We start from the raw sequence: 18307 nt of genomic DNA on the forward strand, positions 1-18307 counted from the left end.
CTAGGGATGGCAGTGGTGCATTAAGCACCTTTCAGGATCAGACTTGAGAAAAGCAGCAAGAAACAGATCACTAAGTATTTGCTGGATACTGGGCCATCAGCAGCTCAGGAATGCAAAAGGGTTGGATTCTCACAATTCATGGGAGCTTAAGGCAACCAGGCAGTTAAATTTCACAACTAGAGATTCCCCTGTGTTATAATCCTATAATAGCAAGCCTGTGATTTTTGCCAGTTAAAATTAGTATTTACTTTTCCTGATCTCAGCTTTGATAACGTGAGAGTTATATGACCTTCCCTTTACTGGAGTGATTCCGGCACAGTACTTTAGCCCTTACATTCCACATGTGTAAATACTGGAGGCAAAGGGTCCCGATTATGTCAAACATTTCAAGTCCAGGCTTGACACCACAGCACTCCCTCTTCACTCACTCGGCTGGAGCTGAAGTCCTTGGCTACCTGGGAATGCTTCTGGCCAGGGGCTTTCCCAGGTGGGTGGGGCAATTGCAGTTGGCTCTGTTGTTCTCCTTGGCACAGGTCACATTCTCTCCTGTTCTCACGTATCGTAACAGCCTCTGGAAAAGGGTGATTAACCAAGATGCTGAATGTACAGGTTACTGCTGGGGTTAAGTAATTTTTCCTACTTTATTCTGTAGCAGAAAAGTATGAGCCATGCCTGTCCTGGATCCTCTTGCTCTACTATATGACAGTTTCTTAAACTTTAACAAATTTTATTGGCAGATTGCAGAGAGGCAATGGTGTAACCCTTCTGTAATCCAAATAGGGAATGAAGATGCAGAAAGGCCCCAGGACTGATCCAGAAAATGGACTTAAGGCAGCAGCCTAAATGCTGGATTGATCTTCATGGTCAGAGCTAGAAGAAGGGTGACCAAAGGAGGGAATTCGTATTCTAAAGACTGCAGCAGTGGCTGTGCACAGACAGCATCATTACCCCTGTCTCATGGCTAATCTCATCAGTTCCCTGTCCAGCAGGCACAACTGGGGAGACATGATCCCAAGCCTTTGAGCTGCATCACCCTACACTTGGACTGAGTCAGGAGGGCTGCATTCCAGAGCAGCCCAATTCTGTGTGCAGGGTATAAGGGGCAGAAGAGTGAGGCAAAGGATGAGGCACCCACTTCCCAGCCTGAGCAAGAGGTAGGGTTCACCAGGATTTAGGGCTACATGGAGCACAGGCTGTGCTGTGCAGGAATCAGTCTCACAGTCATGGAGCTGGATTTGCAGCTCTTCTCCCCAGTAGCCTGGACTCCTCTTTAGCTGTTCCCTCTGGCACTCCTCCCCAATGGTTTATTGATTCTTCCCTCCCACCCACTGCTCCCCTCAGACCTTGCACTCACAGCACGTGACAGCTGATTGGTATCTGTTAATTAATGTGGCCTGGGGCCTCTTTTCTATTCAGTGGCCTGATAAGGGAAATTGGATGTCCAAGGGCTGCCAGGCCATTATCACCCTTTGCTTCCCCTGGCAACACAAACACAAAACATGGCGTAGAGATAAATAAATACCACTAACCCACCCTTCTGCCTTCCCATCCCCAGCTGAGATAGTGCAGATAGAAAAAGAGATCCCACAGTCAGTCAATATAGCAATCATCAGCTCTTTTGTTAATTGCTAACTTGATAACAAGAGAAATCAAATTATTATCATGGTGGCTGGCTACGTAGGCCCTGACGTGGGGCCAAGAACTGTGAGCAGAGGGGGCTGTGGGATGAAGGAGTCCAGCTGACCCTTGAATGCAGCCAGTGTGTTGGGAGGCTTCTGCACAGAGGCTCATGAGCTCACAGGTCTCTTGGTGATCCCTGAGGCTTAATATGCATCTGGGGAGAAAACTGGCAGGGGAGGTTGGTGGAGCATCGCTCTCCCAGCTGAGAGGTGTCTGTGTGTCCTATTCTCTCACACCCTAGGAACCTTTAGGAGAAAGGAGCTGTCAAAAAAGTCAGTTTCTGCCCGTGATGGGCAAAAGCTGCGTAGAGGGGACCAACACACTGTGCATAACGTTGTTTGTAATGGCTGTTATAGTGCCCATCTCCCAAGATCTTTCATGATTTGGCCTTCAAGGGCATCTGGTATGGAGGGCATTATAGACACAGTTTTCCTTCCCGTGCACTTTTTTTTTCCACCTTGAGGTGGAGAGTCCCTCTATGTTTTGTCCTCTCTGCTTTCTCAAGTAGATTCTGGGGATGTCAGGGTCTATTTCCAGACGGTGATGATTGCTGTTTCTGTATTTGACGAGAATATTTGGTTCATTGCTGGGTGCTGGTTCCACTGGTACCAGGTTTGGCTGTGATTTAGGTACTTGCAAGGCACCATAAAGGTATTTTTGTCACTGGGTAGGGTTGTTGGCAGAGCTACTAGTGTGGAGATCTGGGGTGATGAGGAATAGAGGAGGATTCTGTTTACAAATATATTGAGCTTTTGAACACATTTCGGTGCTTTGTTGTTACTGGACCTTTTCTCCTGTTGGCCAAAATATGAAATTGTAGTTTACTTGCAACTCAGGCCTGTGTCATTCCCTCCTATAACATCATAAGCCCTCTTTCCTGCCATCTGGAGCTCTTCTCTGCTCTTTGGTCCCAGCTGCAATACAAACCTACAAGAGGAACAGTGAGCAGGACAATGTGGTACAGAACAGTTGCTGCTATGAAAAAAGTAGGGATCATTGAAATGAGGTTGTCATTAACCTTGGGCCGCCACAAATGCCATCAGAGCATCAGAATTCCTGTTTGAGACTGTGGGTGGGCATGGAAGCAAACAGAAGGATAAGGTCCATGTGTGCTGATTGCTACAGAAATAGGGTCACCTTAGTGAGCTTTTTTTGTTTTTCTTGACAGCAGCAGGCCAGTAGGGAAGAGTGCTTGGTTTGAATCTCGGGACACTAAGGACCTTAGGCTCCTAGAGACTTTGCTGCGCACCCATTTGACCCTGCTTGTCTTTTGCCCTGTCAGGGTTCTCCAACCTCTCCCTTGGGGACCAGATGAGCCTTCTTCAGAGTGCCTGGATGGAAATTCTCATCCTGGGCATTGTGTACCGCTCCCTGCCATACGAGGACAAGCTGGTTTATGCTGAGGACTACATAATGGATGAAGAGCACTCTCGTCTGACAGGGCTGCTGGAGCTCTACCTGGCCATCCTTCAACTGGTTCGCCGCTACAAGAAGCTCAAGGTGGAAAAGGAGGAGTTTGTCACACTCAAAGCTCTGGCCCTTGCCAACTCAGGTACAGCCCTGGCCCAGCCAGCCTTGCAATCAGGGAGTCAAGGCTCATGCTGTTATTTGGGAAGAAACTAGAGCCTACTGCCTAAGACTGCTCTGCTTGTGTCATGCTACATTCTTAAAGCTCCTCTCTGTCTACAGAGCAGGACTTAAACTGGAAAGCAGGGAGAAACAAGGCTTACTGCTGCTGCAGCCCCAGATGTGCTCTGGCCCTGTAGTAGAGAGTGGAACCAGACAGGGATGGGCTAGCTGCTGGTTTCTTGAAGTAAAAAAAGCCCTTCTTCACTAGCAAGTCAACTCCAGTGCTATGAGTTCTGAAAAGGGGGTGTGGACCACACCTGCATCCACCTTGGTAGTGTTGGTCAGGTACAGCAAACAGGGAAACCCTGGTCCCAATTTCAAATGCCACCAAAAGCTGTGGGGTTGAAGCTGCCTGGTCCTGTCCTAGAGATGTTTGGTGACCACAGACACTGAATTTCCCCTTAACTGGGAGACAGTGTGGATCTGGATTACAGCCCTCAATCGATCAGGCTGCAGTGTACAAAAGCTGGAAAGACACGTATTTGCTGAGGAGTCCCATCTCAAAGGGAAACTGCTAAAGCTACTGTGTGACGAGGGCTCCCTCTACATCCCCTGAGTCTCATTGTCTCACACCGTATCTCCTTGCCGAACCACATCATGCAGGTCACAGAATTCACCCTTTCAGCCCAGCCTTGAAACCAGTATCTGTGTTTGGCTAAAGCTGCCTTACAGAAAGACACCCTGTGTGAAGCTGGAAGACTAAAAAAAAGTGAATCTACATCTTCCACAGTAGCTGACTCTAATAATTAATTGTTGTCTCAGGTGTTTTTTTTTTTAAAGAAAAGGCACCATATCTTTAATGTCTGTTTGCCTGAGTTCAGCCTCCAGAGACGGGTATTTGTTGAGCTATGTCCTATGACTCCAGGTCTTTTTATACCTAACAGCTTGACACGATAAAGTTCCTGTTCCATAATTGCCTTCCTTGGCTATGGATATATTACTTCAAGTAAGGAAGCAGTCCAGGATTCTGTGAGGCTGCCCTATCCCACCATTTTACACCATTCTGTTCATCTTTGCCATCCACACGCTTCATCGCAGTAGCAAGGTAAAAGAAAAAAAGAAAAGAAATAAATTTCTTACAGCTCATTGATAAAAATGTTAAGTAGCATCTGGTTTTTTTTACTAATCCCCTGAATTTCCACTAGGAAACTCTTCCTGCAGGGATGATTCACCACTGACAGCTACTTTGAGATCTGTCATCTAGCCAGTTACTAATAATTGAAAGTGTTCTTTTTTGATATTATATAGTGCTAATTTTTTAATGAGAATGGCCTGTGGTCCTATGCCAAGGGCCTTATAAAACCCCAAGTCTATTATATCTGTGCAGTTAACTTTATTCAACCAAACTTGTAATCTCATCAGAGAATGAAATCAAGTTTGTTTGACAAGACCTCTCTTCCAGAGTATCATGTTGACTGGCAGTAGAATGGTAGAATCATTTAGGTTGGAAAAGACCTTTAAGATCACCAGGTTCAACTGTTAACCCACCACAAAACCATGTCCCTAAGTGCCACATCTACACATCTTTCATAAATGTCATCAGTCTTAATTGAATGTCCCCTTTATTTTTTCCTTTATTTTTGCCCTGGTTCACATCAGGCTACCACAGAAATTATCAGATAAGACCCAGGAAAATACGTGCATTATTAGAAATTTTTCAGTCATCTTGAATTTCTTAAAAATACCAAGACTTTTAATCATTCATCTGCCCTAGATGGCCCTCAGCCAGCAATTTTAGAACTGTTAAAGCCAAGATATCCAGCTCTCCTGATTTCTGTGAAGTTTGTCCTAATAGTTCTAATATATTTTTGCATAAACAACAGACTAAGAAATCATCATCATATAACACAAGTACGTAATGCTTTCCTTTTCTAAACAGGACAGAAATACTCATTGAGGACTTCTATCTCTGCTGCACTGCTATTAATAGTTTAATCACCTCCAGGTGAAACGATACCCCCTACAAATGATCATTTTTCTTCTATTTCTTAAATATTTATAAAACTTCTTTACTGTCCTTAGCCCTTCCAGCCATGGCTTTTCCTCCTATGTCCTTCACTTCCCTTATCGATTTTCTACACTTCATAACTTCTGATTCATATAAATTGCTATCTAGCTCCCTTTTTCAATTTCTCATATACTGCTTTTTTAGCTCTAATTGCTGCCTTCACTTTGCCACTGAACCAGGATGGGCAGATGGCCAAGGCTGGCGTCTCTCAACTGTGGAACGGTGGCTTTTGGTGATGTAATCAACTTGTTAAAGAACCTGTCTACCAGGAAGGTCATGGGATTAAACAGGAAGAAGGGCTCCTCAGAGAGGCTGAATTGCTAAGGTAGCGGTTGGGACAGAATAAGTGCCCCATATTTATCTGGCCCATGCTATGAACAGAGACACTGCAGGACCCGAGCCTTGATGCTGTCAAGTTCTTCACAGTGCAAAGGAAGGACTCTCTGTTGTTGTTCCTCACTGTGCTTTCAGGACTAAGCCCCGAGTAAGCCTTATGAGACAGTATCTATCAGGAATGGAGAAGCACTGAACAAAGAGCAGAACAACCAACACTCATCAGATGCTTTAGGGTTCTGTTTCCAGTGCTGTGGAGTAAAAAAGCCAAGGTAAGGGTCAGGAAATACAGGCCAAAGCATGTTCTCAGCTGGATGGAAAAATCCTGTCTGACTTCACTGGTTTCTCCTACTGCAACTTGAAGTGCACCTTTGTAGGTGCATAATCCACAAAAATACTGCTTTGTTATTTGTTTTGAAAGATATGAAAGTAAAGCACAAGATTTTGTTTTTCGTGTAATTAAAGCTTCTCGCAACACACGCATAAGGAAGCTAGAACAGGGCAAGTGTTTTTCTAATGTAACTTCACATTCAACCTTCACATTCTTTTAATACCAGTTCTTTTTCGTCATGTATTTTTGACATGGATAAATGTTTGCATGTGTGAGCTTGCATGCAAACAACTGATTCCTAAAATGGTAGGAGAGCAGTCTGGACCAGGCTTCAGCTCCCTTGAGTCAGAAATAGGGTTTAAAGATGAGCACTTAGATTAGCACCTGTGCTGTCTAAACCTGCTTTCTGCCTTCCCTCCCATATAGATAAATTCTTGAATTTTCCTTATCCCTGCTGGGTATAATTGTTCATGCAACCCAGGTTCAAGGGACTTTCCTCTCTTCCATATGGCCCTGTGTATATTGACCCTTTGTTTCCAGGAATTCAAACAAATGAAAACAGAAGTGGGAGCTCACTTGCTCTTCACCAGGGAAGAAGCTGACAATAGGCTGATCTCTGAGTATTCAGTGTGACACACCAAGGACACACCTGCTGGGACTGGCAAAGATAATTCAAGGGAACTCTGTCTTTAGTAAGTTCATTTTAGAGATCTGAGCAATGAATTCTTAATGCCCAAAGCAGCAGGCAAGTCCCAACAATATGATCACCCATTTTTTGACAGAGTAGAGGTGCTAAGACTTAAATGGTTACCCTTCAGAGCTAGCAGTCCTTCTTTAAGCATTCCTAGGTCTTCTTTCCTTAGAAATAAAAACTGATCAACCTATGTATTGAAGAGCTCTCCAGCTTAACATACAGCACACGTTCATTTTAGGATATGCCAGACTGGCCAAACTTTTTTTTTTTTTTTTTTTTCCCTTTCTCCCAATGCATTTTAATGCTGAGATGGAATGAACAAGACCTGGATCTAGCAAGGGGATATGTAGCAAATTCTGTAACAATGGGTCCTGTGAGATTCTTGCTACTGACAGAAAATGCATGAGTTAGTTGAGGAGGCAGTGGGCCTTGTCCATTCTCACACCTGCCCTGTACCCCGTGCCAGTAGTGCTGGAGAAGGGTTCCTGGCATAAAGCCTGGCTTCTAGGCCAGCTGACCCTCAGGGACATGGTCAGGCAGCCTTCCCCCATCTCAGTACTCTGACAGCTGTAAAAATTCATAGCTATTGATTTCGTAATTAACAGTTTATCAATGCTATCGATACCAGTTCACTGATGGATTGCAAGGAAATTAATCCTGCAATGTTGTTTTACGTTTTGCAGTCAGCTACCCATTTTGAGCTTCTTTCAGCAAAGAGTGGTGGGGGTGGGGCAGGCTTTGATCTTTATTTCCCAAGTTCCTCTCGCTGAATACACTTAGTTATTTAGTGCTGGTAGTCAGTATCAGCACCCAAAACCAGAGCACCCACTTTGACCCGCAGTATGGCTCATTGCCTGGTACTTCTAGCACCCGCTGGGATCTGCAAATTCTGACAGGCTGTGTCTACTTCTCCCCCTTCTGCCTCTAGCCAGAAGGACATTAAAGAGAAAGGCTGGAGGACATTTCCCTCCAAGTTTCAGCTCTTGATTCATCCAATCTCCAAAATGTCCTCTGTGACCGACTGGGAAACAGATCCCACTCACTTCTCCTGGATTGTTCATGGAAATTTTTCAAACGTGCTACCTGGCTGGGAGAAGTTGCCAAACTGACTTGGCAACACACTTCTCCCTCCCTACTTTTCAAAATCAACCTCAGTGTCTAGCTCAGGTCACTGCAGTGACCTACCAGCCCTTCTCTGAGCAACTTGGCCTGATCTTTTGGGTACAAAGTGTAAATGTAGCAAGAACAATTCTTCCTCAGCAGGGAATACAAGCCTTTAATATCCTCTAATTAGTGAATTCCTTTTAAATAGCTTCTTAAACAGCTTTCTTGCTAGACATAATATTTTCCCAACTGTTGTAATACTTTATAAATCATGCATCGTAAATATTTTTACCTTAAACGTATCTTATGAAATTCACAGTCTCTAATTTGTGACTGTGTTCTCCATAGAGATGGCACATGTTTCTAGAGAGGTTTTGGCAGTTCAGATGGCTTTCCTCCCCTTCACTGCTGTCACACTGGGGAACCCATGTCCTCACATTTGTGTCTGTGAGTAGGCTGAGCCAGAGCACTGCCATACTGCAAAGCCCAGGCTGTGGTGGCAGGCAGTGCAACTAGAGGTGTTGTGTGTGTGCTTGCCGAAGTGTCCCTTTGCTGTTGCTTCTGGATTCATTGCCCTGTGGCAGGAATCTTTATCAATGGGTTCAGTATTGATTAAAAGTCTCTGAATAATGAAGACATGGCAGCAGTGTCTCCAGCGCTGTCAGGGTTTTAAGAAAGAAGCAATAGGAAAAAAGAGCAAACTTTCGGTGATGTTGTGCCTGGTTAGCTTTTCTAATCAAACCTCTCTGCTCTTTGGTGCTACCCTCTGGCAGTATAACTTACCAACAAGTTTAGCAGTCTGTTCCACATGGTTTCCTAGCTCGACCCTGGACTCAGTCATTACCAGCTAACTACCTTTGCTTCGTAGACACACCAAGGAACTGTCTAGCCTCGCAAACCCTGCTAACCCCTCTGACAGCTTTTAGGAATCTAACTGGCAGCCTAAGACAAGAGGCCTTGCAGGAGGTGTGGGTTTCCTTTATTTAAGCAGGAAGCTCCCTGAGCAGCTGCTGGCAGTCTCTGAAAACAGGGGCATATGCACAAAGGTGGGCCTGGCAACACCCCTGGGCATGCTGGTTGCGACCTACTGGGGCTTTTCTGTCTTGCTGACACCCTGAGCAGCTGCAAGGCAATTAGGCAGTTTAGACAGATGAAGCGCTAGAGCAGTGTTAATTATTCTTAATGAGATTGCTCCCAAGCGGCAGCACAGCAGCTGCTGCCCCTTGCAGGGTGACTCTTACCGTAAGGAGCATGGAGGGCAAGTAAATGTGCAAATCACAAAGGCCCCTGGCTGACCCCTGCACAGCCTTGTGGTGGCTGGCAAAATGGGCAGCACACAGGGCACATGTGTCACCTACCCCTGGCAACCTTACTGCCTCTGCACTGCTAGGACCGACATGTTGGGCTGCTGCCAAACTTCAAAGCAGCAGCACCAACACCTGCCAGCAAGGTGGTTTTTTCCCCCTTAAGAAACAAACCAAACCAGCAACAATACCCCCACGCCCAATCCCGAGTGGGGTGGGGGCAGAGGGGAATGACAAAACCAAAAAAACCAACAACTACAGAAAAGAAGGAAAGAAAACATCCTTAAGTTCAGAACCATAAAGGATTTCCTTCCTCATGTCTGACTTGTCTATTTGCTGTCTTTTCTCCCTTCCCCCAGACTCCATGCACATAGAGGACATGGATGCAGTGCAGAAACTCCAGGACCTTCTCCACGAAGCCCTGCAGGACTACGAGCTGAGTCAGCGCAATGAGGAGCCCCGGCGAGCAGGCAAACTGCTCCTGACCTTGCCCCTCCTGCGGCAGACAGCTGCCAAAGCTGTGCAGCACTTCTACAGCATCAAACTGCAGGGCAAGGTTCCCATGCATAAACTCTTCCTAGAAATGCTAGAGGCAAAGGTCTGACAGTCCTAGCGCCAGCCGACAGTGGCCGGGGAACAAACTAGAAACAAAGATGCAGACAACGGAGTAATCCAAACAGCAGCAGCAGCCACCGCCGGCTTTTATCTCCAATCATTTATTATGGAAGAATTATTTAATGTCTGTCGGCGTGACTGCAGAATCTTGTGTACAGGAGGGGGGAAACTTTTAATCAGTCACCTGTTTCTCTTTTTTTTTGTTGTTGTTTTCTCTGTGGGAAATACCAGAATATGCTCTTGCACTTGTTGAGGCGGTCACTGGGGCTCGGCCCCTCTGATCAGCGAAGCTCTCAGCGCTGTCCAGGCCGCCTGTTCCCCAGCTCCCTCCACCAGTGCTGGAGGGGGAGTGGGGACAGAAGCAGGAAGAGAGGAAGAATAGTCAATATAAACTTTATCTGCTGGTGTTACGAAGGGTCAGTTAGAAAGGGAAGCAGCCATGGTCCTTCTTTTTGTCACCTTTCTGCCTCTAACCATAGAGCAGATGCTCCTTTGGAGAAGAGTGCTGCTGGACCTCTCCTGAACAAAAAGGCTGCCTCCCAGGCTCCTCTAACACTTGTACATAAGGCCCCACTTGTTACCGGGAAAGATGCTCCTAACTGTGTAAGATATTCTGCGACCTTGTACAGTGTGTCATTACGCCTGGCTAGTCCATCCCATGTACAATCCCTGCAGGCCCCTGAAGAGGTAGGATGTATGTCCCTGAGAAAATGCAAGTCTTTCCCAAATGGTGAGAGAAAAGAGCCTGATGTTATGCTTCAGTGCTGGGTTGACTTCATAATCTCTGCATCCTCTCCTATGTGGTGCTAACTACAATTCTTCTACACTTTTCACCCTGTAGTGTATCAAACCTGCCTCTTCAGCTCAGCTGAGTACCATTCCCCACTTGTTCCTTGTGGCAGAGAACACAAGGCTTTGTCTGCATGGTTACTGCCCAAGTATCAATACACCCCAAACCAGATCTTTCCTAGACTTCACTAAATGATAGCTCTTTGCCTCTACAGAGACTTAGGCTTAATGCCAAATTCTAGTTAGGAATCAAGGGCACTGCTTTTCAGAGGAGGCAGCTCAAGAGCCTGAGAGATTACTTTTTGTGGCAGCCTAGGGAAATAAATTAGAGGGTGGCATGAAACTCCGGATACTCCAACTACTGTCTTCCCCTGCCTCATCCCATTATCCTCAACAGCAGGAAAAGAGAAAGCATAGATTATACCTGGGGCTGGTAAGAGGTTCCCTTCCTGATCAGAAAGCAAATACCTGGCCTTGGGTTGGTGGAAGAAGAACTGGAGGAATGTTTATTTACTCCTCTAATGTAACCAGGTTTCTGCTGTCTCCAAGGCCTGGTTTATCAGATCTGCTGCCTAAGCCATACCTGCTGCATTTTCAGTAGCCAGAGGGAAATGTAGCTGACTTACAAAACTGACTGCTGGCATTCTTTGAGACTGTATTTTCTAGATCACTTAGTTTTAAGCCAGCCTGAGCTGACACAACCTGAGTGTCTTGTCTGTTTTGTGGTCAGAAGAAAGGCAGTAGAGGTGACAAAAAGCCTTTGATCTGCATTTGAGACACCACTGACTCTATTACCTCTGTTCTCTTCAAGCTTCCATCCCTTCCTGGTTTCCCCAGGAGACAGGTGGTGTGGCAGAGGAGTAACTTGCCCCCAGAAGGAAGTCTTCCAAACCAGAGTTGCAGTGTGTGATCAGAGAGACATTGGCTGCTTGTTTTCTACTGGAGCAGAATGTGTCACAGCAGGGCTGTCAGTGCTGCAGAACCCTGCCCAGCAGACTCAGAGACGGGTGCTGACTGATGGTGACCTCTCAGCTCTTGTAGCCAGCCCTCACCTTGTACTTGAGTTAGTTCAGTTCCATCTCCTTTGAGTTCTTCCTATGCTACATAGTTGTAGCTACTCTCACCCATTTTGTACTCCCTTGATAGAGGAATTCAGTCTTACTTCAGGCATATTAGTAAACCAACAGAGACCTAAGGGGCAGAAGGCACTTGGTAACTGGAACTCCTACAGCAGTAGCAATTACACAGTGGTCTTGTGCTTTGTGCAGGTACTTGTGCTTCTCTCCCCAGCTCCCTCCCAGAAGCAGCTGGGGAGAAAATGAGAGGCTTTTGGTTGCACTCATGGTCCCTGTACCCATCTGTGACTGAGGGACCAAAGTGAAATGCATGCCACTACTATAGAGCCGGTTTGCCATGTGCTGCACTCTGGTAACTCTTCCTGACTGTGGCCACTCCTGAAGGAGTGTTTTCACAGATGCGTTGTGTTGCTCTATTATCTGTAAGTTTGACTTGCTTGACCACTGCTGCAATCTTGCCAAGTATGACTCAGCTAAGTCACAGCACATTGTGTCCCAACCTGCTGTGCAAAGATAGCTGTCCCAAAATGGGTTGAAAAAATCCTAAGAAGCAATTTGTACTCTGTTGGGCCCTGCTGGAAAGGTCACTTACACACCAAAAAAAACCAAACAAACAAACAAACAAAAAAACAACCAAAAAGACCCCACCAAAATGCCCACCCAAAAAAACCCCAATCTTCTATCTTTGATGTATTTGGACTCAGGCTGCTTTCCAGAACAGAGAGCGAGAACTATTTACAAAACACAATTATGGAAAGCTGCCGAGTTAGCTTCTCGCTCACAGAAACTGCTGCCTATTTAGAGTAGGGCTATGGTATGGAGGAAACTCCTGCCTTGACAGAGCAATATAAAGAAACCAAATGCATTTTTTTTCCAGGAACTTCTTTCTTCATTAAAGCTGCACAACTTTGGAGCCCGTCTGAATATCCTCCATTGCTTGAAGATAATATGCAGGGAAATGTTTGCATTGCTTCTGAAATAGGATGGGAACTGAACCAGACAATATTTAGTGTATATTAATCTCTCTAAATAAGGAATGCAAACTCTCCCCAGGAACTGGGACAGAAACACCTGTCTAGATTTAACCCTTAAAAGGCTTGTACCATCCTAAACTGGGAACCAGGTCAGGTCTCTTGGGCCCTTCAGGCAAGTGCAGGAATCACATACACCTCTTCCCAGTTACTCTGATCTGCTGTGCATCACTGGTATTATCACATGGCCTCTGAGGAGCATTTCCAGGATGGTGACATCTTAGTGTAGTCCTCTCAGTGCACTTTGAAGGAGGAAATGAATCTTCAGAAACTGCTTAGGTCTTTGAATACTCACAGTCTCATGAAAAGGTCTGGAGATGTGGAAGGTGAGACATGAACTAGGAAATGGGGTTTGGATCAATGTTCTTATGCTGCTCACTTGTAATATAGGAGTCACTGAGTCAGCTCCATACACCTTTCCTTCTTCACAGATCAAAAGATGATGGAGCTTGAGCCTTGGGACACAAATGGGCTCTATGACTTAAAGAAAAGCAAAGAAGTAGAGGTAAGTATATTGTGACAGTTATGAAGCCCACACCAGCAACTATAGTAAAAGCAGCTCCAGCCACTGATTTGCATGTGTGGATAACAGAAACCTGTCAGCTACTACAAAAGGCAATTCTTCCCAAGTGACCAGCTCTTCTGTTTTAGGCACATTCTTCTCTGGGAACACCAGTGTCTGGCCTGTAATGCAAAACAAATTTCAGGGGGATCAATTAAAATAAAAGGTAAATTACCACACGGAATTTGGGCTTCTGAGGAAACTTGGGCATTACACCTCACAGCAAAACTGTGAAGCTACAAGAAATGCCCCCATAACAGTCAGGACCTTGCAGTATTGCTCATGCTAAGGGGGCATTATTTTTCTCTTCATAAGCTCTGTCATCTTTTTTTTTAAACTATTATAAGTATATAAAATAAAACATGCTGCACTAGAAACATGTAAGCAGCTATTAGAGGGGAAAGTCATTGAGAAAGACCCTAGAATGTAACTTGTTGAGCTTATATTACCAATTGGAGCTAAGAAAAAAGAGCTTCCACTTTGTATCCACAAGCTATAGTCAATCATATGGCCAAAGGTCATTCTGTTGTTCTTGTGGCTGGGTTATGTGGAGAAGTTGGAGAGAGACAGAGGCGGTGAGAATGATGCAGGGAGTCATAGACAGTGAAATAAACAGTATCTACTTAACTATTATCTGCTTCTAAAAAAAAAAATAAAATAAATAAAATTAAAAAAAAAAAAAAAAAAAAAAAAAAAAAAAAAAAAAAAAAATAAAAAAAAAAAAAAAAGAAAAAAAAAAAAGGAAAGAAAAACCTGTTAAATAAATTGTATTCCTGTGGTACAGGTCATTTCAATCAAAACAAGAAATAAAACACAGAAATGTAAAAACTAACCTAGACAGAGTAATGTTTATTGTTTTTAGGAGTTGCTCTGTTCCGTCCCTTGGGATGCACATAGACCCACAGAAGGGGCTGGTGTGGGGGAAGGCATGAGCTGTGCATGCTGCAGAAGGGTAGGAGAACACCAGTCCTCTCACTTAGAAATTCTCATTTGGTGTTTTCCCATATAAAAAAAACTTCTCAGCAAGCTTCTGAGTTTTTGTGAGATGAGCTTTGCCAAGGACTTGTTAAGATAGGCACTGCTGTCAGTTTCTGCCATGAACCAGTCTCTTCCACTCACTCATTTTCTTCCCACATTCTACACTTCACTGATGCAAGGAATAATCAGGAGCTAGCAAGGAGAAAGTCTTGAAGTTGTTCCAGTGAAAAATAAAACCTCTAATTATAAAATAGACCACTGGCTTAAACCCAGCAGTGACATCATGAATGTTGCAAGTGTAACAGCAGCTGCAGGGTGCTGAAGTCGTGGCATTTGCATTGATCTGGTGGTCAAGTGGTGCAAGAGGGAAAGCTCATAGCCACTTGAGAAAGCAGGAGGAAATGTGTTGTGGGAATCGGGGCAGAGATGTGAGAAACAAGGAACCAGGGCTTTACTCCACCTCTGATTCAATTGAATATAGACATCATCACACCCTGTTTAAGCACCTCCATCTCCACATGCCTCAGCCAATGCTGCAAAGGTCCTCCTGGGCAATGGCACTCACTGGGATGATGCCTCTAAATCAGGCAATAAAGAGGCCTCTTGGCATGCCCTCAGAAGGAGGGGGTAGCTGAATTATTGGTGGCCAGTAGCAAAGTCCATGGGCTAGAAATGAGCCTGAATGAAAAAAAAAAAAACAAGAAGATGAGCACAGAGCTGAAGAGGGAGGTGAAGCACAACAAGAGCTTACACTTACAAGAGCTACACCTGGCCCAGTCACCAGCACTCTGTAACAGGCTCAGTATTGGAACCAATCCCCTTCCAAGTCCACATAGGCAGCTCACAGCCCACCTACATTGTGTGCACAGGTCCTCTGAACGTTGTATCTGTTCACACAGAAGGTTTGGGTTTGGCCACCACAGTAGGACTTTAAAATGGACTGTACTTCAGGTTAAATATAGCACAGGGATGCTATATATATATATGTGTGTGTATATATATATTTTATATATATATATATATATATATATATATTATATAGTTGATCTGTGGCTTTGCAAAAGACAGTAGTTTTGGGGTCCTGAAAAGTGTATGCAGCACTGGAGCTGATGGTGTCAAGAGATTAGTAAGGTTAGCCAGAGGACTACAGAGAGCCTGCGCCCCACTCTTCACATACCAGTCAAGGATTGTAAGTTCCTTGGTCCCATATTTCCAAAGTGGAAGCTGCCTTCCTGACATTTCCTAGGAGTCCTTCTTCTTTGTCTTGGTGTTTTGAGGCTTTCCTTATTTTGCTTACTAGTGTTCACTCACACTGGAATTTAAAAAAAAAGCATGAGAGAATTGTCTTCATGGTAACCACATAGAGCATTGGGAGAAGAAGAGGCCAACCTAATATTTCCTCTTACAGAAGAGCCTCACAGGAAATACTAGGAAAATATTTTCTCTGATCAGCTGGGGAGGAAAGAAGGTTTCTTTACTAATCAATGTAGAGTTTTCTAAACACATTTTTCTCCCCCAAGTTTAAGCTCTTCAACAGGCCTTGGGCGAGGCTAGAAAAGTCAGCTCTGAGAGTAACAGCATCCAAATACTAAGTAGGAGTGAAGTCACAGGAAAGATCAGAACTGGCCAGAGGTTCAAAGTGTTTTTTGCAAGAAAAACTGAGAAGACAACAGCTACCCCTGACGCATCACAGATTTGCTAGAGACTTCTGTGCTTCGCAGAGCCCTTCATAAATGCAATGATTCACAGGCCTACTGCAACCATCTCTTGGCAGCACATGCAGAAACATCTGTGTTGTTTCAGACCACAGACCCATTTATACCAGTGCCCCCTCTGCTAACATGGCTAGCAGAAGAAGGAGATCAGAGAAGAATGTAAAAACATGGCAAAGAGGTATAATTAAGTCTCCCAGCAATTTAAAGATCAAAGACTACCTGAGCTAGATATGTGGTCTTTGCATTTAACACCCCTCAATGACTTTTCTTACATTAATTTCTCCAAATGCTGTTTTCAAACACAAGCATTCATCCTTCACAGAACCCTGCAGCAGGGAGTTCCATGGATCAACACTCAAAGAAGTATCTCCTTTGCCTTCTCTGAACATACCATCAGCTCATCCTATTTCATGTATTAGAAGACAAACAGTCCTCTACTCAGTTTTCCTTACCATGCACAGTCTTTTATATCTCTTCATTTCACCCACAGTAATTTCTTTTCAGGGAGGAAGTACAGCTGCCAGCCTTACCCCTCTGCTGGGTACACACTGCACCAATTAAGTTAGGAAAATGTGACAATGAGAAAGGCAAATGCCTGCCTTTCACCACTTGATCTTGATGCTTTAAAGACAAGTACCAAAACCCAGTCCCTATCTGAGATACAAAGACAGATATAGACCTTTCTGCGAGCTATCTATACACAAATGCATTACATCTCTGTTATGATTTTATTCACAGCACTACTGGAGTTCACATTTACCTTCAAAATAAATTAGAAACAAGATTATCCTATTTAAACAACTTTTTGCTAACAATAATAACAATAACAGGTTGGAATCCATACTCCTTTACATGGATCTAGTCTTTATTCCCCAACAGATCTTTTTCTCTTCTTCATCCATCTGAAAAACAGAGGAAACTAAAAAGGCATCTCGGCCTTTCTATGATATAAGCCTTTTACCATAACACAAAAGAATGTTTTAAAACCAGAAGATTTTAATGCATTCCTTGATGTATGGAATAAGAGAATTTAATGTATTCCTTCCTATTGCACAATAAGAAGCTGATTTCTGTTTAGAAATCCCACCTTGCTTAATTCAGAAAGGCCAAACTGACTTCTCTAAATGCTTCAAATCAGCACACTGACCACACTATAAAAAAATCTCAGAATCAAGTGCATTATTTTGATGAAATTATTTTTTGATGAAATTATTTTGTTCTCTGATTTTAAGAAACTGGCATTTCATTTTAAATAAGCATTATCACACAACCCCAGTGTAACTGCAACTGTTGAATAATAAAAGGCAGGGCAGTGATCAGATAAGGAGTAGCTAGGACAGTGAAAACTCAAATCACTTTGCCAAAATTGGCAAGAATCAACACAAAACAAAGCTGCATTTAATAGATCAGTTAGAACAAAGCACATAAATCATGTTTTTGAGAGGGGTTAATTTACACCATGTGGCAATTAAGTCAAGTGCAATACCTAAATTATAAATAATCTCATTGGAGTGGAGAGTGTTATATTTGGAATAAAAACAATTTTACTGAAGCCAAAATTATAATCACCTTCATTAATTGCATTTCCAGCATTGTAAATTCTTCTCCATCGCAACACTGAAAGCAGTCAATGCTGCAAGTAATTTTCTGTTACCATTTACATTATTAAACTCAAACACATTAACCAAACTCTTGTTTATATTTTTTGTCAGTGGTTAATGCTACTACAGATCAGTGATCCTTTGGGTCAGTCTTATGAAGTACAGTTTCATCAGATATTTTTCAATCTAATGAACCCTTGTAACAAGCCTAGGGTAATCACTTATTGATCCCATTGTTTTTCTCATTGCATCATAAAAATTCATCAGTGTCCTAAGGGAGTAACGCTCCCAGCATTAACACAGGTGTCAGCTTTTCGGGGTGCTATCCCCAGCTATTCCACTGCCTTGAGCACTTCTAGCTCAGACTCACTTTTTCTAGCTACAGAAAATAGAAATCGCTAACGCTCCTTCTGCACATTTTTTCTCTCCATCACTGCTTGCTTCTCATTATGAGGTTCCTGCTATGATCTAGCCTGTTTCCCTTGATAATCTTTGATATATTTTTGTTTCTTTACTACTGGATGATCTCTCTTTCTCCTGGCTCCCTCCTCCTGTCCAGTTTCTGACACAAAGACCATGTGGGTGAGGAGGCCACCAGTCAATATCCAGTCGCCTGTGGCAGCTGATCATACCAAGCTTCTCCAAACCCCTGGCAAGATAGACTGTTCCAGCTCTTTTAAAAACAAGGCCCCTGTGGCTAGCAGCCTGCTCACTGTTCTGGATGCCTTCCACTTGTAAGGAGGGTCGCTCCAGCTAACTCCACTTCATTGTTCCCCATTGCTGAGGCTTTGCTAAGATGTCCTGGCTTTCCAGTCCTGCAAGGAATGCAATGCCACCCAAACAACACTCATCAAACC

The 18307-nt window shown here is 44.0% G+C and overlaps 1 protein-coding gene across 2 annotated transcripts in view; it reads left to right on the plus strand.

Moving 5' to 3' along the window:
- Nucleotides 1–13845, plus strand: part of ESRRB (estrogen related receptor beta) — a 134629-nt gene extending 120784 nt beyond the window's left edge. For both annotated transcript variants that reach the window (XM_027883677.1, XM_027883676.1), the window contains exons 6-7: nucleotides 2963–3232; nucleotides 9443–13845. In XM_027883677.1, the coding sequence (XP_027739478.1) occupies nucleotides 2963–3232; nucleotides 9443–9687 (515 nt within the window). In that variant the 3' untranslated portion in view covers nucleotides 9688–13845. The remainder of the gene's footprint in view (nucleotides 1–2962; nucleotides 3233–9442) is intronic.
- Nucleotides 13846–18307: the final 4462 nt, after the last annotated feature.

This window comes from Empidonax traillii, unplaced genomic scaffold (genome assembly GCF_003031625.1).
Source record: "Empidonax traillii isolate 1590-97213 ecotype Southwest subspecies unplaced genomic scaffold, ASM303162v1 scaffold132:size1788729, whole genome shotgun sequence".
Classification (NCBI taxonomy): Eukaryota; Metazoa; Chordata; class Aves; order Passeriformes; family Tyrannidae; genus Empidonax; species Empidonax traillii.